Source organism: Enhydra lutris, unplaced genomic scaffold (assembly GCF_002288905.1).
Source record: "Enhydra lutris kenyoni isolate GAN:26980312 unplaced genomic scaffold, ASM228890v2 scaffoldscaffold20, whole genome shotgun sequence".
In the NCBI taxonomy this organism is placed as follows: domain Eukaryota; kingdom Metazoa; phylum Chordata; class Mammalia; order Carnivora; family Mustelidae; genus Enhydra; species Enhydra lutris.
The window spans coordinates 4,946,059-4,971,459 of record NW_019154104.1 but is presented as its reverse complement, the minus strand read 5'-3'; the positions used below and the strand labels follow the sequence as shown (position 1 = coordinate 4,971,459).

The 25,401-nt window shown below is 44.2% G+C and overlaps 1 protein-coding gene across 3 annotated transcripts in view; it reads right to left on the bottom strand.

Moving 5' to 3' along the window:
- LOC111148467 (tetratricopeptide repeat domain 7B) overlaps positions 1 to 25,401 on the bottom strand; it is a 261,908-nt gene that overhangs the window by 160,703 nt on the left and 75,804 nt on the right. For all 3 annotated transcript variants that reach the window (XM_022505026.1, XM_022505027.1, XM_022505028.1), the window contains exon 5: positions 21,359 to 21,480. In XM_022505026.1, the coding sequence (XP_022360734.1) occupies positions 21,359 to 21,480 (122 nt within the window). The remainder of the gene's footprint in view (positions 1 to 21,358; positions 21,481 to 25,401) is intronic.

The window sequence follows — 25,401 nt, the reverse complement described above, 5'->3', positions numbered from 1 at the left end:
ACTGCTTCCCCTTCATTTACATAACCTCAGCGGCACCTATTTGGAAAAAGTCTGAAATCAAAACCAGAGATCCAGATCTGGAAAGTAGGAGAAGAAAAAGGCATCCTTCCCAGTCCAAAAGGGCGCTTCTGGCCAGCGCTCAGGGAGCTGTTTTTCCCAGAAGGGCCTCCAGCTTCTCCCTCTGTATGTGCTCTTCGCCTCGTATCCAATGACATGCATTTGTGGACACAAATGGCCCGCTGGAGTCAGAGGCCAGGGATCAAACCCACAACCTTGGCCTCAATAGCAAAGGACCCCATCTGGTCAACTGAGCAAGCCAGCTGCCGCCTAGATATGGTGACGGAGGGTGTGACAACTCTCCACACTGGGATGTGAACAAGCCGGCGAAGCTTCCGGAAGCCTCATTTCAAACCTAATGAGAGTTGTACTAGGCTTAACAACATTTTTTGTGACTACCTCAGCAACTGAGGATTCCCCGTGACAAAGGCAGAGCAGAGGAGACACTCTGGTCAGCTGGCCAGGCAGCCGGCAGCACGCTGAGAGGACACCGTGTACCAGGCCATGTCCTGGGGAGCAGGGGTTCAAATCCAACAAGGCAGTCAGAGCTGTCTTGGTGTCAGGACAGGGATATGCAGACTGGTCCTTCCGACGGGGCATGCTAGAGGCCCAGATGCAAGCCCAACTCCGAAAATGAACCACCCTGCCTCCCTCAAAGACCTGGTCCCTGACACTCGTCCAGACCCCAGCTCCCTGAGGAAACAACAGAGTACAGGAAGCTTTGCCACCTCCCATGTCCCTCCTCTCCAACCTTTGGGAACGGGTCAAAGGATATCAATCCTCATTCCAGCAAACTATCTAAAGGGCCTACTGTGCACCAGGAAAGGGCCCTGAGGGTGCAGTCATGAGCCAGCACGAGCCAGGCTATCACCACGCTCAACGTCACCCCAGAAGCCAGACAGTACCCAGCACGGAGCTGGGCTGCTCGGTCTGATGACACCTATACCAGACAACCCAGAGCTTGTCTGCCGTGGAAGGCCTGGAGATCCCTATACTTACCTATACACTTAATACTGGGAGACACAAAACAGAACGTGGACCCTGGAGCCAGATGGGATGGGCTCAAGCCCCATCTTCACACTCACTAGTTGTTGACCTTGGGCGAGGGCCTGTGCCTCAGCTTCCTCATCTGTAAAATGGTGATGACAAGAGCACCTGGGTGGTCCAGTGGGTTAAGCCTCTGCCTTCGGCTCGGGTCATAATCTCAGGGTCCTGGGATCGAGCCCCGCATCGGGCTCTCTGCTCAGCAGGGAGCCTGCTCCCCCCCCAACCCGCGCCTGCCTCTCTGCCTACTTGTGATCTCTCTCTCTGTCAAATAAATAAATAAAATCTATAAAATAAAATAAAGTAAAATAAAATGTGTCCCCCTCATAGACTGGTCCTAGGAACTAAATAAGTTAATGCATGAAGTGCTTTTAAGTGTTTACCTGTATTACTACTATTCTCCTCAAAACTCTGCCATTGCTCTGAACCGTTTTGGAATTCTGGAATCTACCTTCCAGTCCATTTACAGAATGAAAATCCATTTTACTGCTTTGGTGACATTTAATTTTGGAGGGAAAAAAAAAGGTATTCCCCAGTTTGATTCATTCATTGACTTTATTATTTACTGAAAGCCTGCCATGTTCTCAAAGATAAAAGACAGCAGTTGATGTCACAGGAGGGTAACAGAAGCTCCTTCTTTGGGGCTCTGTGATTACTCTCCCAGGAAAGGATGGTGACATCGCCTAAGAGGGCGGGAGCCCCCACGGAGGAGCACAGAGTCTCCACCGAAGGCCAGAGGGGAGGGGCAGGACAAAGGCAACACTGAGAAGTTGAGGAACTGAATCTTTCTTGTTCTAGCTCCGTTAATATAGCCAACTTCCAGAGATTGTTGTGGAATCAACTGACAAGGGTCAGGCCAAACTCAAAACTGTTATTGGGCGGCTGAGCCACAAAATGTAGTTTAGTGGCTCAAACCGATAATTTGGGCGGTTGAGCTACTAAGGTTTTGTAAGTGTGTAACACAAAGCTGACCAGACAGAAGCTTAGCACTGACATAATTTCCTTCCACTGAGGGAAGTGTTTGCTCCGGATCCTGCCCAGGCTGGAAGGAATCCACATTTAGCATGAACAGAACAGGAGTGGCCAGGGCTCCAAATGACTTGCTTCCTAAGAAGGGACATGACTGCACGGGACACTGATGAGCATCAGGCCAACTTACTATTCATTTTATAAGTCGCTATAAAGGTAGCAGAAAGACAATCTAAGAGGTAGAGATGGTCTGCTAACAGTATGACTTCAAACGTTAATCGACACTAAGTGGCAAAGTCACATAGATAAAAGGATTTCTGACCTCCTCTTCACCCCATCGGTTGTGCTCTGGAGAGGGCAAAAGGCGGGAACGACATCAAGGGGAGGACGGTCCTTCCAAATGTACCAAAGTACTTGAGCTAAACGTTAAGTACAAGGATCAGAGTGCAATGTTCACTTCTATTTCAATTAGCAAAAAACAGAACTACATTTCCAAAATAGCATCTGGGGACAATATTTCAAAAGCTATGACAAGTGAGAAAAAAATCCAAGGGACTCAGTTTAAAAAAAAAAAAAAAAAAGACCTTTAAATGTACAGGGGTCACTGGTCCAAATGCCTCCAGGAGCCAAACAGGCAGCAACGTGGGTAGGAAGGGACAGTGTGGGCCCAGGGAGTAGCAGCAGCTCCGGGGGACAGGGGACCATGCTCAGGCCCAAGGCCAGTCTAAGGAGTCCTGTCTAAAACCAGGCCACATGCACTCAGTAGGGGGCTCAGCCGTTACATCGGCAAATAAAAGCCTCCAATATTTTCTTGGGGGAATACAGCACTGCAGTATGGCTCGGCTTGAGGCAGCGTGGTGCTGTTTGGGATTCTTGTACATTCTCGTGAGTCATGCCAGATAATTTGCTTGGGCCTGGGAGAGGCTAATCAGAAAAGAGAAAAGGGCAAAGGTTGAGAGTGATCATGAGAAGAAGAGGAGGAAGGGAGAATGGAATGTGAGACATCTGGAACCACATGGAAGGGAAGACAACTCCAGATGCTAGGCGTGCACGGAGAGAACTAAGGACTTGGGCAATGCGCTTCACCCTGCTGGGCTTATTTCCTCATCTATGAAATGGGACTGTCCCCGCTCCTGATGCCCCAGTAAGAAGACACTTGGAAAGCTCCTGGCCCAGTGCTCAGAATCATGTCGACCCTCCCATTCCCTTATCTCCCCACGGCCTCCCACTACCTGGCCCTCTACTCTACAGGGAAACATTCACTGGGCAAGAGTCAAAAGCAGCCGGTGGTGTGTTTGTGTGGCTCTGGTTTAGCAGAAAATGCTGCAAAATCGTAACTATTTTATACCCTGTTAAAATTATCTTTTCAACCAACAAGTGTTTATTTAGCACCTTCTAGAGTTTAATGTGGGGAAACAGGCTTAGGATATTAGATAACATGCCCATGGTCACCATCTAGCCCACAGACAGAAGAGCTGGGATTTGAACTCAGGCTCAATTTGATTCCAGGGCGCAGAAAAGCTGAAGATGACCCCTGTGGTGCGGGAGCCAGGGACAAACTGGAAACTGTGACTACTTCCCATGACACAAAAAGAGGCAAGAGAGGAGCCAGAAAGGCTGGGAGCAGACAGGGCCAGATCAAGTGTCCACCTGGATGCGCTTGTTCCTGAAGAAGGGGTGGGATTCAGGGCCCTCCCATGGCGGGTGGATGACAAAGGAACAGCAGAGAATTTCTGCTGAGTGGTCTGAGCAGACACAGAACTCTTAAGTAAGACGGTGTCAGACAAAGAGACTCACAGTGATGAAAGGATGACAATACCGAAGTGGGTCTATCCACGGTCGTTACGTTATAAATTCAATTCTTTCATCCTACAGCGCCTCATGTATCTGGCCCTTCCCAGTCAGAATTCACAACCAATCACCTCAGATGGTAAGCTCAATTGTACGTTTGGACCACCTACAGAAAACAAGCTTTGCCGAGTGCCAAGAGCAGGACAAGTGTCACTACGAGGAGCATATGTAGTTTGCTCGGGGAGATAAGCTATTTCCAAGCCCCTCGAAGCCATTCAGAAAAGCTCGCATTTATCAGCAAACCACTGGCAAGATCACTAAAACATATTTCACTCCCTCATCAAGAAAGCCTCCCTAAGAATTTTGGTTCCTTCAGGACAGAGAGTGGGTCCTCATGTGCCCCATGTAAAAGACCCAGCAGCACATGTGCTACTCACGGGGCCACTGTGAGGATAACATGAGGTGACAGTAAATATGAGTGAAGGTGATCCATCACTGTCATCTGAGGCAACACTAACTGGTTCCATGCCACCCTCCAACCTGCTATTCCAAATGGTTCTCCCACCAACCTAGTGAGGCACGCAGGACTTCAGTATCTTCCACTGACAGGGAGGGAAACGGAGTCCCTGAGAGAGAAAGGGAGAGGCTTGCCAAGTGGCCCTGTGAGGGAGCGGCCTCTTGATTCCCAGCACGGGGACCCCTCCCCTGGCCTCTGCTGGGCAGCGTTCTACCTCATTTTTCACTGCCCACCCTCCCCCATACACGGAAAGCCACATCAAACAAATCTATCACCTGGGGAATTCTTAGGAGACAAATACCCTTGTAACTACCACCCAGGTTTAAAAAAGACAATTGTCGATATCCTCATCCCAATTAACAGGCTCCCCTGTCCACCCGAAAGTAACTGCTCCCCTGACTTTTGGAATAATCGCTTTATTCCATTTTCTTATGGCTTCATCACTCACGTGTACATGCCGACACCAGAGTTCAGTTTGGCCACTTTCATCCTTACTCAAGGAGGTTTTCAAATCTCTTCATCTGCAGGTGCCCCTTCTAGCTCTTTCTTTTCCTTACAATTTATCTGTTAAAGAATCTGAACTGCTTGACCTGTAGCATTTCCCCTTGGATAGAAAAATCATAGTTTCATATATTCCTCTGTCCTCTGTGTTTCTTTCACCTGGCAGCTGGATTTCAAGGCTTGACCAGTCCAGGTTCAGTCCCTTTGCTCAAGACTTTGCCAGTGGTACGTTCTTCTATCAGGAGCTTCATCATTTCTGGCTGTCACTTTTTTTGGGGGGGGGGGCAGTGTGCCAGTTGCCCTTGATGCTCAGTGGTTAGATACATTAATTCACTGCGAGTTACAAAATGGTGACATTTCAATGTAGAATGTCTCCCTGTAGTTTTCATTCATTAGCTGGAATAATCTTACAGGAAGGTGGTTTCTTTCATCTAATATTTGGTTCTCTAGTTCTTTTTATTTACTTTGTTAGATACTGATTTAGAACTCATGAATTTAAACATATTTGATGAGGTTATTGCAATTTTTATCCTTCTTGAAATTCAAATTGTCCCATATTTGGCCTGAATTCTTTTACCATGATCCTAGAAATCTTTTGAGCTTCCTTGCTATCTGGTATGTAAAGATGTTCCAAGTTCATCTTATTCATCTCTTACTCAAGAACTGGAATGAGGTTTCTTTTATCGGTAAATGATACTTCAGGATCACAGCCATGGCACTAGGGATGTTCATTGGTATTGGGTCAGTCCCTGAGATGGAGCTCGCTCTCTCTCTCTCTCTCTCTCTCTCTGTCCCTCCCTCCCTCCTTCTCTCCCATGCACCCATGTATATATGTTTACATACACACACATGCACACACATGTATCTATGCAAACACACACAATTACCTCATGATTTCCATTGTTTCCAGTATTTCCAATTTAATCATTTGAATTCAGGACTGACAGTTTGTTTCTGATTTCTTCTATCTCTTTTAAGATTTTATTTATTTATTTGACAGAGAGAGAGAGAGAGAGATCACAAGTAGGCAGAGAGGCAGGCAGAGAGAGGGAGGAAAGCAGGCTCCCTGCTGAGCAGAAAGCCCGATGCAGGGCTCCATCCCAGGACCCTGAGATCATGACCTGAGCGGAAGGCAGAGGCTTAACCCACTGGGCCACCCAGGCACCCTGATTTCTTCTATCTTAAATCTATTTTGCCTTTCTCCCACACCAGGAATCCTGGTTCTCAAGGACACAGGGGATAATACTTAGAACATTCCATAAGTATTCATTTGCTTTATACAATGTCACATAAAAGCATTTCAGAAATGCAATGCTAATAATACCACCATCATTACGATTACTAAAATGTTAAAAACTTATTTTCTGCATGTGCTATCAGCATTCTCCTTCCATTTTTAAATGTATGATTGTACTCTATCTGTTATGAGACACACAAAAAACAGAAAAGCATGACCCACAGTCAGAAAAGAGGACAATCAATAAAAACTCACTTCAAATGGACCCACATGTTGGATTTAGCAAAGACTTCAAAGAAGATAAAAGTATGATCAAAGATTTAACAGAAACTATATAAAACATTTTTTTTCAAGATCGGATGACGATGATTCAAAAAATGGGGACTCTCAATAGTGAAATAGAAATGATAGAAACTAGCCAAATGGAGATTTCTAGAATTAAAAGTATAAGTACAATGAAAAATCCCCTAACTGGGCTCAACAGCAGCTCTGAGATGGCAGAAAAAACAATGATCTTAAAGATACACGAATAAAAATTATCCAGTCCAAAGAACAGAGAGAAAAAGGACTGAAGAAATACAGACACATAATTATAAAACTGCTAAAAGACAAAAGAAAAAATCTTGAAAGTAACAACTGAATTAATTACATACAAGGGAACAATAATAAGATTGACAGCAACTTCTCATGAGATATAGAGGAAGATACACTCAAGGTACTCAAAGAAAAGAAACTGTCACCAAGAATTCTATATACAGTAAAACTGTCATTATGAGTGAATGAAGGCAAATAAAGATGTTCCCAGATAAACAAACAGGTGAAAGAATTCGTAGCTAGCAGACATGCCCAATATGAAATTTTAAAGGAAGACTATCAGACTGCAAGGAAATGACAACAGAGGGTAATTTGAATCCACAGTAAAAAATTAGTTAGAGTATCAGAAATGTAAATATGTGGATAAATATAAAATATTGTATAAATACATTTTAAGTCATTTCAAGTTCTATAAAAAATAAGATTATTATGAGGGAATATTTTCTGCACTGTTGTGTTTATAACATATAGAGACATTAATAGCACAAAGAAGGGAGGAAATGAAGCTCTATTAAAGCCAAGTTGTATATTTTACTAAAATTAAGTCAGTATGAACCTGAAGTACTCTGCGATAATTTAAAATGTACGTGATAATTCATAGAGAAACCACCGTAAATATTAAAAAAAAGACAGCTAAAAAAATCAACAGAAGAATTAAAATGTAATACTAAAAAGTATTTGTTTAAAAAGATGCCAGACATACAGAAAACAGAGCAAGATGGCAGACAAAAATCTGATCATATCAATAGTTCCATTAAATGTGAATGGATTAAATATGCCAGTCAAAAGGCAAATATTTTTATGTGCTATCTATAAGAAATATAAAAGAGAGGTATTTTGTTCCAAAGACACAAATAGTTTGAAAATAGAAAGATAAAGAAGATATACCTCTGTAAACTAACTACAAGATAGCTGGTGTAGCTGTATTAGGATCAAGTAAGACAGTCCTTAAGTGATGAAACATTACCAGAGACAAGGAGGCATTTATGAAGAACCTACAGCTATCAGGTCATGGTGAAAGACCAAATGCTTTCTTCTTAAGATCAGGCAGGAATAAGATAAAGATGTCTGCTCTTGCCACCTCTCTTCAACTCTGTATTGGAGATTCTTGCCAGGGCACCAAGGTAATAAAAGACATACAGTTTGGAAACGAGAAGTAAAACTGTTTTTATTTACTGACGACATGATCCCATATATAAAAATTCTAAGTAACCTATTAAAAAATTCCAACTAATTAATAAGTTTGGCAAAGTTTCAAGGTACAACAACATACAAAATCAATGGTTACATCCATATGACAGTAAAGTAATCTGAAAGTGAAATTAAGGAAACAATTCCATTCACAAGAACATGAGAAGGAATAAAATACCTAGGACAAATTTAACAAAAACTGCAAAACTTGCATAATAAAACTACAAAACATTTTTGAGAGAAATTAAAGAAAATCTAAATAAACAGAGAGATACTAGATTGGAAAATTCACTATTATTTATATGGCAATTCTCCCTAAATTGATCTAGAGATTCACTGCCAAACTTATCAAAATCCTGGCAGGCTTTTTGTGTAGAAATTGACAAGCTGATTCTAAAATGTATATGGAAATGTCAAGGACTGAGAGTAGCCAAAATAATTTTGAAAAAGAACAAAGTTAGAGAACTTACACTCTCTAATTTCAAAACTTGCTGTGAAGTTACATATTTAACACAGTGTGTTACTGGCTTAACGGTAGACATATAAATCAGTGAAACAAAATAGAGACTCTAGAAATAAACCTTTAGATTTATTTTCAGTTAACTAATTTTTTACTATAGTGTCAAGGCAATTTAGTGGGAAAAGAGACTTTTCAACAAATGGTGGTTGGACAACTGGGTATCTTAGATACAAAAAAATTTTACTTTGACCCTTACCCCACACTATACACAAATATCAAAAGACAGACTAGAGACTTACATGTAAAAGCTAAGACTATAAAATTTCTGGAATAAAACATAGGAGAATATCTTTGAGGTCTTAGATTAGGCAAAATTTTCTTGACAGGACACCAAAAGGAGGATCCATAAAAAGAAAAACTGATAAACTGAACTTCATCAAAATCAACTTTTCCTCCTTAAGTGACATCATTTAAAAAATGAATACAAGCCACAGACAGGCAGAAAATATTTGCAAATTATATATCTGGTAAAAGACTTGTATCCAAAATATATAAAGAGTTCCTACAGTTTGATAATAAGACACCGAATAGAAAACAGGTCAAAAAATTTAAATAGATGTTTCACCACAGAAGCTACAAGAATAGCTAACAGGGAAACAAAAACTGCTGAACCTCCTTAATCATCAGAGAAATGCACATTCAAATCACAATGAGATACCATTATGAACCCAGAGACTGGCTTCATTTAAAAACTGGCAACCCCAAGGGTTGCAGAGAATGGAAAGAAGCTGGAACACTCACACATTGCTGGCAGGCATGTAAAATGGCACGACCACTTTGGAAAACAGCTTATCAGTTTTCTTAAAGAGTTAAACATGAACTTGTCATCTGACCCACCAAAGCCACTCCTACGAATCTCTCCGAGGGAAATGGAAACATGCGTCTTCAGAAAGATCTGCACATGAATGTTCATTAGCGGCATTACGCATAAGAGCTAAAAAGTGCAAACGACCCAAATGTTGATCAATTGGTAAATGAGTTAACAAAAGAGAGCACAGCCATACAATGGAATAACTTATTTAGCAATAAAAGGGAGTGACCTACGCAGATACTCTACAATGCGGGGGAAACGTGAAAACCATGGAAAGTGGAAGAGGCAAGACACAAAGGTCTACCTACTCCTCGATTCAGTTTATGTGAAGTTTTTAGAAGAGGCAAATCTGTAGGGACAGGTAACAGATCAGTGGTTGCTTGGGGCAGAGAGTGGGAATGGGAACTGAAAAATAGGCGGGAAGAACTTTTTAGGGTGATGGAAATATTCTAAAGCTCAAGCATGCTAAGGGCTGCCCTGCTGTGAAAACTGATTGAGAACTGAACTGCGTATTTACAACACATGAATTTTATATATATATTACAACAGGTGAATTATATATATATATATCTCCTGAACAAAGCTGCTAGAAATATTCAGCAGCTTGCTTTATGCTAATTCTTGCCTACCGCCCCTCCCCCATGTTTACCTCTACCTTTCAGTTCTTTTTGTCCCTTGTGCCAGGACTTGGTCAGTTTCCATTCTATACTCCCCAGTTTCCCCTCACTGTGGGGAGCAGTCCCAGCAAAAATCCCAGTGGTCTATTTTCAAGTCTTCGCAGGGGCCAGACCACTCCAGCCCCTTGGATCTTACTTGGCTAATTCCAATTGGCCAGTAAATACTTGTGTTGGCTATTTCAGGGTCTCTTGTTCTTGGGCCCATGAGATGGCTCATTGCTTTCTCCCACACAAATGCAAGTGACACACCAGTCCATGGTGTAAGTGCTCACTACATGCCAGACACCGTCAGGCACACTACCGTTACTAACTCACTTAACCCACCCAACAACGCTATAATGTAGGTGCATTACTGTCCCCAGTTATGAAAGGGTCAACCGAAACACAGACAGGTAAGTAACTTGCCAAGGTCAGGATGCTAGCAAATGTCTCTGATAACATCCAGAGTCCGTGCTCCTTATCCACTAAACAATGCTGCCTCTAACAAGAGCATATGAAGTTATCCTGCCTGACAGATCAGCATTCACTCATGACTAACAGCCCTGTCCCCCTCAATCCTCCTTGAGATAGGAAACTGTACCCCACCTTCAAAGACTATGTTCAAATGTCAGTTCTAAGAAACCGGATGAACTCACATTGGCAGGTGGCTGCTGCTTCTTCCCCTCCCTTCAATTCTCCATCCCATCCCTCTATGACAGTGCTTTTCCCCAGGTGTTACAATTATGCGTTGACATCCTTGTCTTTCCCATGAGCTCAGAGAACATTTTTTATTCATCTCATATCCCAGAGCTTACCCAAGTGACTGGCGCCCAGCAAGCTCTCAATAAGCATGCACGGAATTGAGTGGGTAATAGTTGGTTTAAAAAAAAAAAACAACAAAAAAAAACTAGCTCAAAGTGTACTTGAAAGCAATATAATTGCATCTTTTAAAAAGATCTGTAATTCAGAGGTTTTACCAAGGCCGGCTAATGAGTCTTTCTGGGGTATTCTTTAGAAGAAACACAGCATTTGATTCTTCCTGGTATTTTAGCTGCTTATTCCCAACAGGCAGAGATTGGTGCTTCTGATGCTAATTTGCCAAGGAGATTCAAAGGCGAACCAGCTACCGTACCCTTCAACCAAGCACCTGCCGGCACAGAGAAGACAGAGGAACAAGAACTAGCAGACGGAAGGTACCATGGGTCTGTGCCAGGCCTAAAGAATTACCACCAAAGTCACTTAGGTGAAAAAACGAGAAAATTTCAAACCTAAAATATAGAGGAAGGTGGAAAAACCAAATGTCAGTTGAAAAAAAATTCATTAATTTTTTTAAACTCTTACAATTTAATGCAGGATTTTGCTGTGAAAACATACAATTATATTGTGGATTTCTTTATTGATGTACAGACCTCCGTAGACATTGCCATAAAAATATAAAGGCAGATACTTATAAGAGAATTTATAGCCCCTCTCACTTTCAGTAGAAGGTTCTAGTATTTCCTAAGAAAAGTCAAAAATTCTGCAAAGATGTCTCAGTCACTTTCTGGGCTTTAACTCAATCTCTCTCTGTAACTACAAGAGTTGACTAAAAATACCTCTGGGGAAAAAAAGAATGGAGAGAAAAACAATGATTTTAAAAGAAATAGGTAGGAAGTATCCCTTGAAAAGAGCTGGCGCCCTCACGCCCTCCAACCCTGCTCTCATGTGAAATATTAATGCATTTGACACCCAAACCAGGGAAGGAAAAGATCAGGTTAAGGAGTTTGCTCTGGCCAAGAGCCAGAACAGGGGTGCTGCCTGTTCTCCCCAACTTCTCCCATGCACCCCGCCTTCTAGGGCAAACACATCTGGACCCACTCTGTGACACAGATGTCACCAAATTACCAGGAAAGTTCCCAGTCTGACAGGCTCAGAGATGGTGAAATCTGCCTTCCTTCTTGACCAGACAGGATGAGAATTCCTCTTTCCCAACACACATGTGTCATTTCAACCGTCTATCCTTGAGGGGCTGTGTACAAAGGCCACAAACACTGTCACATGCTTCTGGGTCCAACTTGGCCCTTCAGAGTTTCAAGTTGAAGAGATACTTTAAAAATGCTGGTCTGGGAGGTCCTGGGAGCAAACTTTCTCATCAACTACACCACTGAAGACAATAATTCTCTTTCCTGCTGTGGGAACTCTGGAACTCCCATCCAGATGTGTATACGCTAGGCTTAAGTGAGGAGGCCTCTAATCACCAAAATTCCGCTAAGCTAGGAGCATCTCAGGAATGAGAGTCTGTTAGAGCCTGCTTGAGGACTTTCTTTTCTTTTCTTTTCTTTTTTTTTTTTTTTTAAAGATTTTATTTATTTCTTTGAGAGACAGAGAGAGAAAGAGCATGGGAGGGGGAGACGCTGAGGGAGAAGCAGACACCCCGCTGAGCAGGGAGCCAGATGAGGGGCTGGAACCCAGGACCCCGAGATCATAACATAAGCCAAAGGCAGACACTTAACCGACTGAGCCACCCAGGTGCCCCAAGGATTTTCTTATAATTAACACACCATTATTCTAAGTACTGTCCAATCTCAGAGATAGGGGAGAAAGCAGAGTGCCCTATGATTTACTCAGAAAATGTATTATTTCATACTGAGGTCAAGGAAGGTGTTTGATACCTGTCCCCCTCCACTTTCCTTTAGCAGAAGGACATCATATGCAGAAAGACCTAGATGAGCAGAGCACATCTCCCTTTCTACCACCAAGATGCAGGAATCGGGCCAGTAAGTTCTACTTAGCTCTCAATAAATATATGCTACGCTACCTAACTTTAAAGAAAGCATGTAACCATTAGGCATCTGTGAGCCACAGCCATATCAACTGAGAACGAGAAGCTCATTCACTCATTCGTTCATTCACGTACAATTTATACGAGACATTGCTCAAGGTACACATCCCTCCCCAAACAAAAGAGACATTTCTGCCCAAGTGGAACTTATATTCTAGCGAAGAGAGACAGACAAATTAGATAAGGAAAAAAAAAATACAATGTGAGCAAAGGGTTAACAAATTCCTTTCCCTCTCTGCTCCAGAATTTGACCTGAGGTTAACTTCCTAGTTCTGTTTCCCTGGAAACCTAATAAAGATAAAATGTCAATTATGTTACTAGGCAACACTGTTTATGCTAAAAATGACCCCTGATTGATAACTTGCATTTGGACTAGAAGGACCATTTGTATCTGATAGGAACATCGTAGCCTGGGCTTCCTAACGTGAGGACTTCCTAAGTCCTTCCTAACGTGAGGACTTAAAACTGAGCATATCCCTTGGGAAACCCTGAATTCTTGGGACAGATCCCAAACTCACTCATTGTGAGGCTCATTCTCTACTAGCTGAGCTGTCACTTGATGGGGGAGGGGCCAACAGAAGAGCTCCTGGGCGGCCACATGGACTGCTGAGGGCATGATTCACATAGAAGAGAAACCCCTGACGTTGCCCTGCTGGCAATTTATGATCCTGTTCTAGATCTTTCTGTTTAGATGGGTGTCAACTGTGGCCTATGGAAGTCTTGAGTTGGAATGTTTAACTGAACCTAAGATGACCCTGGTTAACACTTTATATTTGATGCTGGTTAAATGTTAAGGAAAAAAGTGAGGCCGGGGGAAAAAGGACCGGTTAGTTGGACTAGATGCTTTTGAAGATCCCTTCAGGTCTAAATAATAAGCATCCTTCCCGCCCCACTTTGGCGTTGCTAGTTAGCACTCACACCCTGATCTGTCCGATTTGTCTTCAGGCTTCTTTCTGCTCAGTCACTCCCTCGGGGAAACCTCCCTTAATCACCAAATCTAGGTCAGTTTCATTTTAAAATGGACTCTCCCAGAAATGGGTCCCTCGCTTGCTGAACACTATCTCAGCGCGATACATCCAAGAATAAAATGATCTAACGTCTCTCTGAGAGCAAGCCACGTGTCCGGCTGCTCACCATTTTATCCTCAGCACCTGAAGAATGTCTGGCACAGAGGAGGAGCAGAACAAATGTTGGAGGAACAAGTGAATATCACAACATACCTGAAACCGAACAGAGCTGGGAGTAGCCCTCACGGCACACTGCTACACTGTCTGTTCCTGGGTGTTCTAGTCATGCTACTCCCATCCAGAGCGTGACCCCAGAGGTGCTCTGCAAACATTGCCATTGTTATCAGGAATTCCCAGGGGGTCCATCTCCGGTCATATCAAGAGGTATTGGGAATATTAAAAAAAAATTAAGTTAATTTTCATTGTTAGACACTGTATTGTACAACTATCTCTATTTAGGAAAACTTGTAAAGTGACAGGGTAAATTTTAAACCTTAGCACTGTCTTCTTCCTGTTTTCCTAAGGCTTAACCCACTGGTAGTTATTAGTTTGCTGCTGAACTAGAAAGTCCATAGGGATCATTTGCTGTCTTGACCCTAGCTCTTAGCACATGAATATTTGAGGGATGAATACATAAGTGGATGAACAAACAAATAAAGAATCTCTCCCTCTCCCCTTGCCCCCGTTAAAAGAGAAAATCACTACCCGAGACAAATCTCTGGTGAAGAACTGAAATAAATTCCTGTATCAGTTCACGTTCCAGAGAATTCCAATTTGAAATGGTGGCTAAAGGAGGCAGTGTACGGCTGGTCAAAACCATGTGGGGAAAGGCCTTTATGAGATGGGATAACTGCTAGTTAGTTTACTGGTCCCTCCCCCTTCACCCGCTCCCACCTCAGCACTCTGGAAGCCTGGTATGACCCACCCTGTGCTCACAGAGCTTGCAGATGACCCAGAACTCTAACACATTGTTAGTACACTGAAAGCAATTACCTGTTCCCTAGAATTCATGCCCCGTAATTCATCACTGAAAGTGGCCTTGGAGTTTCATTATTAAAATTGACAAAGATTTCTTTGTTTCCATACTAACAGTTCTGAAGGGATTAGCCAGACCTAATCTACACTTAAACAAACAGAGAAGATTTGGCTGATGCTTTTGGTTACATAAATAATTACATCTAGACTGGCTTTTAAAAGTCCCGGTTTTCTAAGTGTAGCGTATTCATTCCAGCGCTGCGGCTCAGTGCTCCACTTTCAAGAACAGGGTACAACCTGGGCGTGGTCCATGTGGTCCAAGTGGTGAGAAATGGGACTGGGAGTCAGAAGGAGGCGGTGCAGGTCCCAGCTCTGCCACCAACCAGCTATGTGGCCCTGAGTAAATCACGCGGCCTTATTTTCTGACCGTTTTCCCAACCAAAATGTAAACTCTACGGGGCAGTGACTGGGTCTCACTTGTTCTCTTAGAACAGTGTTTGGCTCTAGTAAGTAACCTAGTAAAGGTTCTCGATAAACATTTATGAAACGATACTGCACGTGATTTCTCTGGATCTTAGACTACTCATCTAGAAAGGGCAGTGATCGAAACAAACGTGCTCTGACAGATTCTGTACCCCACCATCAGCTCAACGATTCTGGAACTTCTCCTCCGTGGTGAGATGATTCACGGGATGTGCTCAGCACAGGGAGCGAGGTTGACCAGAGTCTTCCACACCCAGTCATGCCTCTCTCCTCCCTCGCAATGGCTTCTACCACCCTGGACCCCTTTCAGATTCCGAAGCACATCAAGCTCTTTCCTGGGTCAAGAGCTTGCACATGCTGGACCCTCCACGTGGAGACCCTCCTGCTCTCAGCAGGGTTACCTCCTGCTCACCGTCACGTCCAGGGTTCTGGGTCGCCTCCTCAGGGGGCCCAGCCTGACCACCTACCTAAGCAGGTCCCCTCTGTGATCCGCACGCCCTGCACCCATTCATTCCCTGGCACGCATTCTAATTTGTAATAGTATCGTCAGTTTCCTGGCTGACTGTCTGTCTCCCTCTGTAGACGGCATCCTCCCTGAAAGCCCGGACCGTGTCATCTCTTCTACTTGCCGGCGTAGCACCAGGCACAGTACCGGCCACATAGGGGTATTCAATAAATACTTGTCCAGTGACTGGTCAAACCCACCGCGTGCCAGGTGCTCTGCTGAGAGGTTTATATAAAATCCATAGATCTCTACAGAAACCGTCACTGCAGCCAGACTGGTCTCCTCATACCCTGCAGGATATATACAACGCTGAGTAGGGCTCTAACTGCACACATCTACCCAGGGGGCCCTGGCTTCCCCAATCAATTCGCATGGACGGGATGAGCACCCTTCACCGAAGCTTTACTCCAGCTTTGCTGCCCTTTCCAGATCGTGCAGCTGTGCCCATACGGCAGCTTCCTTATTTGCTTTTGTAGCAAGCTGAACTCGCCCGGTCAGCACACACAAACTATCCTGAAACTGCTCGTTTGCACCCTTAATTCCCCATGAGGCTGTACATTGTAGCAAGGCAGGGACTTTGCTCCTCCTCCTTGCTGCTGCCTAGGATAGGGTCCAGTACCTAACACGCAGGCAAGTCATCCTCCTTACGTGATGAACAAATGACCTTCCTGAATGAAGGAATAAATGGGCCTAGAAACTCGAGCTCACTTCGGTCAGTTAAAGTGATCAGGTGTTCTCCCATGGTTTACTCCTTTATACAACAGAACCGCATTACCTACATTTACATCTAAACCCTTCCTTCTCTCCGACTGTCTCCTAAAATGCAGGCCCATTTCCTTCTAATATCTGAATTTCTCTCAAAGACTGTTCACGGACAGAAAGTTGATGCATATTAAATGCTTCCCGGAAACGTGTATGAATTCTCTATTCATTGCATTTGACTTACACTATAAAAAGTCATGTGCAGTTTAAAAAGTGAACACTTCTTACCACTGCGGGAGGGAAGACAGCCAGAATGCTAGAAGGCACAGGCCAAGTCCAAGCTGCTCTGGAGCCTGGGGAGCCAGCACGGGGGCCCCCCTCGCTTCCTGGCCGGCCCCGGCCCCATGACCATGTGGGCTGGCTGCTGCGGCTACTGTCTCTGGGACGGAAACAGAGGAAGCGCCCTCCTCAGCAGCCGCTGGGACACTTTCTCGGCCTGCTAGTTCTAGGCCACAGCAAGCAGAGCTGAAGAGTCACGAAGGTCAACAAAATTACCGAGGAAGTCTGGGGATTTTTAAAGCCAGTGCACAGTGGTGATCAGTGGTCTGTTGGATTGACTATAACAAAACTCCCCAAACTCCCCTCTACATGACTTTATTCCCCGGCCTGGCACCAAGCATCATAGGGCCACCGGAGTTTCATGGTACCCCGACTTCCCACCTTCTCCAGGTCGGGTTCTTCTGGGCAGAACTCCGTGATGTACCCCAGCAAAGAGTATGACCCACGGGCATGTCTCCCAGGAGGTGCGGGGCATTGGCCTTTTTGTTTTAATGTATCTGCACCCTCCCTGAATTAAAACCAATTCAGAGCCAAGGAAAACACTGGCTGCCATGCATTTTGCCTAGCCAGCGCGTCTGACAGGGCTGACCAGAAGCAAAGATACTTGAAATGTCCTTTGCCACCCTTTGTTGATAAGAGTTGGGCAAATATTCCTAAACCAGCACGCAGACCATAACTGGCACCCCAAACCCAAGCTTCCTGGAAATTCTGGCCATAAGGACTCCAGTGAGGAGTATCATTTCTCTTCCCCTTCGAAGGCTGAGGGGAGGAGGGTGCCTGGCTCGCTCAGTGGGGAGTATGTGATTCTTGATCTCAGGGTTGTGAGTTCAAGCCCCACATTGGGTATAGAGATTATTTTAAAATAAAATTTTAAAAATCTTAAAAAAAAACTCCAAACAACAAGGCTGAGGGGACCCCCAGGCTGAAGCCATCTCTGGGCACTAGCTGTGCTGCCCAGCGGACACCCCTCGCTACCACATGAGACCAGTCACCCCACCTCCTTTCCCTGGCACACCGACAAGGTCTTCAGTCATTAGCACTAGGCCAGTCAACCAGGACACATCTTGAGCCGAGCTCACCTAAACCAGCAGTCGAAAATAAATGCCCTTCCCTGAAAAATGTGTCATGGAGGCTCAGCAATCAAGTGAGTGATGGGTGCTTTGCAAACTCCCACTTCCACTGGAGGCCAACCTTCACCCAGTCCCGTCCCGCTGGAAAGTCGGCCAGGCATCCGCTTCCCTGGAAACGCCAGCTGGGCACCCGCTACCTGCCTGATGACTTGCAAAGTGCTTCCACACATGTTGTCTTACTTGTGTCTCACCTCAGCTCTGTGATGGGGGGGGGGTGGTGTTAGACCCATTTTACAGATAAAGAAACTGAGACCCAGTGAGGAGAAGGACTGGTTCCAAATTGCTGCTCTTTCTCTGAGTGCCTGCCTGGGCAAGGCCGCTCCAGAAACCCTTGGAGCTTGTGTCCCAACCCTCTGAGGCTAATGCATTCTCATTTCCCCCTCGGCAGAGCTGAGCAAGAGGGTTTTTTTCATCCCTCCCAGGCTTATTCCTGCTACCCAGAGGGACAGGAGAACTAGACACGAAACAGAAGTGGCTCGGTGGGGCTCGAATGGCACCAGGTATTCTGTGCCTCCGGGAGGAAAGAGGCTACAGGGGGCGAGGGAGGAGAGGAAAAGGGGAGGAGCGAGAAGAAAACAGGATCTGAGGCGTGCGCTGAATAAGATGCAAGGGAAAGTGGGAGGAGAAAACCCCAATCGACAGCACAGGCTGGGAACCACCCCTGGCAAGGTTTCATCCTTGGGTCCAGTGCCTCGGTGAGGCAGGGTGACGAGAGACCACTCACTGTCAGAGGGTCGGACCCGGCCTCTGCACACACAGCCTTTCCCCTGAGTGGAGCAGTGCTGGGAGGACGGATGGCAGATCCTAGCAGCCAGGTCACCGTGGGCACACGGGGACAACACTAGTCATGGCGCCAGCCTCGCAGGGCACCAGTGCCCGGGAGAGAGCCGACGCCGTGGAGATCAAGGATGGTGAAGGAAGAGCCTTGGTCTGGGACTCGGGTGCTTTCTGAAAGAGACCCGAGTTCACTGGTTTGGCACATACTCTTGGGAAAGATGGGAGGATGATAAAAGAATAAGATTAATTACTAAAACTCAGTAAGTCCTCAGGGATGACAACTGCGAAGCTGAAGATACCGAAGTACATTTCTTAAGACAAAGATGGGCTTTATCAATTCCCATCTCTTATCGCAAAGCTCTTCTATAGCCCATTTCCTTAATCCTTGCAAATCAAACCCTGTCCAAGATACCCTTCCAGATGCAGATTTCTAAAGTGCAGAGGGGCACCTGGGTGGCTCCGTCTGTTAAGTGTCCAACTCTTGGTTTTGGCTCAGGTCATGATTTCAGGGTTGTAAGATCGAGCCCCATGTCGGGCTCCGTGCTGGCATGGAGTCCACTTAAGATTCTCTCTCTCCCTCACCCTCTCCCCCTTCCTGCTACGCATGTGCTTGCTCTCTCTCCAAAAAAAAAAAATAAATAAAAATAATTTAAAAAATAAAGTGCAGGAAAACAAAAAGGAGCAAACACATCAGAAGACCGGATGTGGGAAGCCACTGGTGCTTATGGACAGCAGCTACCTCCAGATGTCCCCACCTACTCCACAGAGATCCCAGCTGTGAAAGTTCATTGACATTGACCCAGGCGTGGCTCTTGGGCCCTGAGAAATCCACTGCTCTAAGTCAGGCAGCCTGGAAGCACTGGACATGCCTAAAAGCTCCTGCTGCTTTCTCTCCTTTCATCCATAGTCTGTGGTCCCCAAACTGGCCTTCGCCTCCATCTACCTCAAAGTAATCTCTCATTCCAGCTACAAAGGACGTTGTAGCTAGCAAGAACCCTCTAGAGAAGTTGGCCAATCCTATCATTGGTCTTTGAAGCCATAAAAAGAGTGAGAGGACAAAAAAGGAGAAAAGTCTTCAAAGTTAAGCAGTCCCTTCACTTTGGCTACGTCAACGGGAATCTCCTTGAACTTGGGTAAAATAAAAAGAGAAATGAGCTGCTAAGCAATTCCTGGCATGTAATCAGTCTTCTAGGGCAAACCTGTCATCATTATTATTTTTTAGTTGGATTCCAGTGGGCAGCCAACATTTCAGGGCAGGAGGTCAGAGCCCAAGAGGACTAGCTTCTTCCTCTTCAATGAGTAGGCTTCAGATGAAAATAAATTATCCAGCCCACCTTTACCAATCCTAAAATCCAAAGCATTTTCAATAGAAGTAGTGGTTTGGCACCCCTGAGAGCCCCAAGCGAATGCATTCCTGCCTCTGGACTTGCCTATGGGAGTCGAGCACAAACATTTACAGGTTAGAGGAAGAGAGAGCAGGGTTGGGGTTCCTCTGTGACGACAACCATTTATTGTCAATAGGGAGAAGAAACAAATCACTCAAAAAAAAAAAAATTCCACGTTCACTCCCTTCCCCCTCTATTTACAACACCATAGGAAATAGAACTAAAAATTCAGCTTAGAGGACATGCACTATTGCTCACACGATCCCAATCCATGGCAGATGAGATCAAACTCGAGAGCATCTTCTCGGCCACCAAGGCCTCAGGCCAATCCAAACCTTGGGGTGTTACTGAGACCCTTCACGCGCTGTGTTGATCTGAACCAATGGCCTTTGGAGCCAACCAACAATTTAACGGGATTTGGAAAGCATTTACCGGCAACAAATGAGAAATGATCGCACATGTCTCTGAGCCACTGGGCAGAAGAAACGCCACTTCCATGAGCTACGCCCCAAGGTTTGATGCTCTTGAAAATGAAGAGGGAGCAACTCCACTGTTCATTTATCCAAAGTCTGGGACTCATGTCCCCTCTGTGGTTCCAAGCACTACTGGACTATTTCTAGAGGAAGGGGAACAGGCCTACGAGGAGCTACGGAGAAGCCGGATACCTACTGTGGGTCTTCATGCACATCTATCCTGCAGCACAAGGTCAAAACAAGGGACAGCTGAAGAGATTTGGAAGACAATCATCGCATTTCTCATAAAAGCAACACAGAAAGGAAAACAAACGTCAAATGTATCAGAGAGCTATCCCTCACGTTCGCGTTGATAAACTTTCCTAAACCCTTCTCAAAAGCAGCTCAAGGTAAAAGTGTGCCCGAGTGACAGCAGAGCCACACTCACTTTCCTAAAAACTGCTAGAGATTTGGCAGACCCAATCTCTGAACTGAGATGCCAACCGGAGATGACCGTGCATGTGGGGATTTCCAGGTCACTGACTCCTCCCCCAACCAAAGGGGTTGGCCTTGGCCTCCACTGCCCAGGAGAGGGGGTGTGGCATAAAGCTGACTCCCCAGAGACCCACCCACCCAGCTGGTGCTTCCAACCTATGACTCCTACTCACAAAGGGGCCCTCCTTCCTCCCTTCTCCCACCTTTACACCTCATGGCAAAGGGAGAGAGCTGGGGGAGAAGAGACAAAAGAGCCTACATTCACGATTTTAAAAAACTCTTCCAATCATAGTTCATATTTAAAATTGCTCTGATACAATAGCTAAACCGGAGATAGCATGGTGAGGCTTTCTACTTTTCTCCTTTAGGAACCTGAGTTAAAAAACGAAGAAGTCTTACCCATTTTTGAAATAGAGGACATGGGCTCTCTGAAGTCCTGTTTCTAGGAAAAAACCTAGTTCTTGATCGTGGGGAGCAGGGCCAGGCTTAGGGCTTCTGTTTTGAATATTGGTAAGTATTACCTGGAAGGGGAGAAAATCGGAAAACTAATCAGATCCACATCCAAGACTACTCCTTTCAAACCACATCTCTAAACGCGCTGCACGACCTGACGGATCAGCTTCCTCGCACCAGCATCGGTGCATGGGGACTGGTGCAGAGGTGGGTGCGAACACTAGGAAAGCCGGGGTGTGCCCAGCTCTCCTGGCACGGAGGGCTCAGGACTGAAGGGTGCTGAGGGGTGCACAGTGCCAGCGGAAGCACTGAGGCGGAGGTGCTCTGCTAGGTACCAGGATGTGGCCAGAGAGGCAGAGTGAGTAAGAAACAGGTCCCGGCAACAGGCACGAAGAGTCACCGTCCACCGATGGGCGAGGTCACAGACAGGTGGGCCAAGGCTCCAGCCCTAAGTAAGCTTGATGAACCCAAGGAAAGCTAAGCTGAGAAGCGCCGTGACTGGCACTGGCCCCGAAATTCCCCAGGGAGGGCGTGCTCTCTACGCTTCAAAGCCAAGGCCTGTGGACTCTCAAGGGGACTGCGGAGAAAAACAAACTAAGCTCTCTCTCTCCCAAAACTTGATCTTTTGTCAACAGATGATGAGCTTGTAAAGGTCTAAATGTTTAGCCCCACAGGAAAGACTGCCAACGAATCAGGAGAAAGACCTTCAAGTCGAGTGGGTTACAGAGAAGTGTAAACACATGTCTACTATTAGAGGTTACCCGCTTTATACTGGCAAGTGAAATAAAGCATTTATCAAACAGAAGCTCCTTGCGGCCCATTTAAAAACCCTACACGTGTTCTCCAAACATGTTGTCCCCATCTGCTGAAAGTCAGCAGCTCTTCAAAGACCCAGCTGTAAGCCAAAGCTCAGACACTCTAGAGGTCTCAGAATTATTCTCCATGTGGAGTTGAAGCAATTGCTGGTTCTCTAACTTTTAAGCTTCGGGAAACAGCAAAGAAAGTGCACAATGAACAGATGTTGTAGGATGAAATCCAGGTGGGCAACCCTTGCATTTGAACTACATCCCAGCATCTTATCAAAACTGCCTGGCTCCTTCCTGACTTAGCACTTGGCTCTGCGAGTGCTAAGCAGTAGGTGTTCCTCCTACCCCTGCGAACTGTCATTTTGGGCTTTACTGCAGGCTCCTCCCCAACACATCCTCCAAGGGCTGCACATGCAAAGAACGCGGTCCCCTGTAAGTCTCTCTCAGGATGATCTCACCCATAGAAATCTCTAAAGCCAGCTCCCAAAGTTATCCTCTCTGCTGCAGACTTTCCTTCGGAACACTAGACTCATACATTCAACTGCTTCCTTGTCATCTCCACTTGGAGGCCCAATACTTAAACTTTTAAGAAAATTAGCCTTCATTTGCTTTCAAGAATAGTTTTTAATTTTTAAAAATGCTGTGATTACTGTAAAGCAAAGCCAGTTCGGTACAGCACAGAAAGAAAATTAAAAATCATCTCAAAATTCCACCGCACAGAAATAACCAGGTAACATTTATTGAACAATAATTCAGGTATCTCTATACATACGTATCAGGGAAAGAAAGGTAAAAGTCATTTTCCAAAAACTGAGATTGTGTTTCGTATGCCAGTTTTAAATGGAAACCATTACATTTAATTTTAATTAAATTTAACAGGAGAAACTAAAATGTGACCAAAGTAATCACTCAACTTCAGAAAAATGTGTTTTTTTTACACAGAGGCATTAAAGGTATGGGCACTTGTCTTAGTTAAAAATAAATCTTGTATTTATTATATGTATATATGTGTGTGGGTGCATGGAGAGAGTATAGATGTAGATACAGATATATTTTAACAAATTAAGTCTTTTGCTCCATAAAAGTGAGATGTCTTACCACTATTTAGGTTTTCTTTAATTTCTTTCAATAGTGATTTGTATTTTTCAGGGTCTAAGGTTTGCACTTCTTTTTATTATTCCCATGTATTTGTATCTATTGATGCTAGTATAAACGAAATTGTTTTCTTAATTCCATACTCAGGTTGTTAGTGTAGAGAAATAAAAGTGTAGTTTTTATACCGACCTTGTATTCTATAATCTTGCTGAAATCATTTACTAGTTAAAATAGGGTCTATAAGTGTGAATTCCTTAGGATCGTCTATATACAAGACTATGCCATCTGCAGACAGAGATAGTCTAACTTCTCCCTTTTCAACCTACATGTCTTTTATTTCTTTATCTTGCCTAATTGCATTGGTTAGAACCTCTACTACAATACTGGATAGAAGTAGAGAGAGCAGACATCCTTGTCTTGCTCCTGATCTTAGGGGGGGAAATATCCAGTCTTTCACTATTATAAATGTTGTTAGATATAGGTTTTTCATAGGTGCCTTCTATCAGGTTGAAGATGTGAACTTCTATTCCTATCATGAGAAATGGTACTGGATTTTGTCAAATACTTTCTCTACCTCTACTGAAATTATCATTATAATATGGGTTTTGTCTTTTATTCTACTGACACATTACATTAATTGATTTTCACCTGTAAAGTCAGCTTGCATTCCTGAAATGAATCTTGCTTAGTCATGGTGTATAATCTTTTCTATATGTTGTTGGATTTGGTTTGCTGATATTTTGTTAAGGATATTTGCATCTATATTCATAAGAGATATCAGTCTCATAAAATGAGTTAGGGAATGTTTTCCTCCTCTTCTGTATTCTGGAAGTTTTTATAGTATTGCTGTCATTTCTTCCTTTAATGTTTGGTAGAATTCACCAATAAAGTCAACTTGACCTGTAGTTTTCTTTATGGAAAGGCTTTTAACTACAAATTAAATTTCTTTAATAGACACAAGAATATTTTGGTTACCTATTCCTTCTTCAGTGAACTTCAGTAGTTTGTGTCTTTCAGGGAATTTTTTTTTTAAGTGATCACATTTATTGGCATAAAGTTGGTCACAATTTTCCCTTACCACCTTTTTTTCCTTTTTTAAAAAGATTTTATTTATTTATTTGTCAGAGTGAGCACAGGCAGACAGAGTGACAGGCAGAGGCAGACGGCGAAGCAGGCTCCCGCTGAGCAAGGAGCCCGATGTGGGACTCAATCCCAGGACGTTGCGATCATGACCTGAGCCAAAGGCAGCCGCTTAACCAACTGAGCCACCCAGGCGTCCCCCACCTTTTTTTTTTTAAGATTTTATTTTTTAGGGCACCTGAGTGGCTCAGTCGGTTAAGTGTCTGCCTTTGGCTCAGGTCATGATCTCAGGGTCCTGAGATCAAGTTCCATGTCCAGCTTTCAGCCTCTACTTCTATGCTCATTCTCTCTCTCAAATAAATAAAATCTTAAAAAAAAAAAAAAAGATTTTATTTTTTAAGTAATCTCTACACCCAACACGGGGCTCAAACTCACAACCCCAAAATCAAGAGTCACATGCTCCACTGACTGAGCCAACCAGACACCCCTCCCCTCACAGTCTTTTTTTTTTTTTTTAAGATCTTATTTATTTACTTGACACATAGAGATCACCACGAGTAGGCAAAGAGGCAGGCAGAGAGAGAAAGAGGAGGAAGCAGGCTCCCTGCTGAGCAGAGAGCCCGATGCAGGGCTTGATCCCAGGATCCTGAGATCATGACCTGAGCCAAAGGCAGAGGCTTTAACCCACTGAGCCACCCCAGTGCCCTCCCTTGCAGCCTTTTAATGTTTATGAATCTATGGTACCATCTCCTCATCTTGGGTGTTGGTAATTTATGTCTTTTCTTTTATTCTTGTTCAATCTTGTTAATAGTTTACAAATTTTATGGATCTTTTCAAAGAATCCATTTTTAGTTTCACTGATTTTCTCTGTTTATCTCTTTTCTATTTTTTTGATTTTTGTTCTGATCTTTATTATTCCCTTCCTTTTGCTTGCTTTGGCTTTAATTTGTCCTTTTTCTAGTTTCTTAAATTGGAAATTTAGACCATGGATTTGAATTTTTTTTTCCT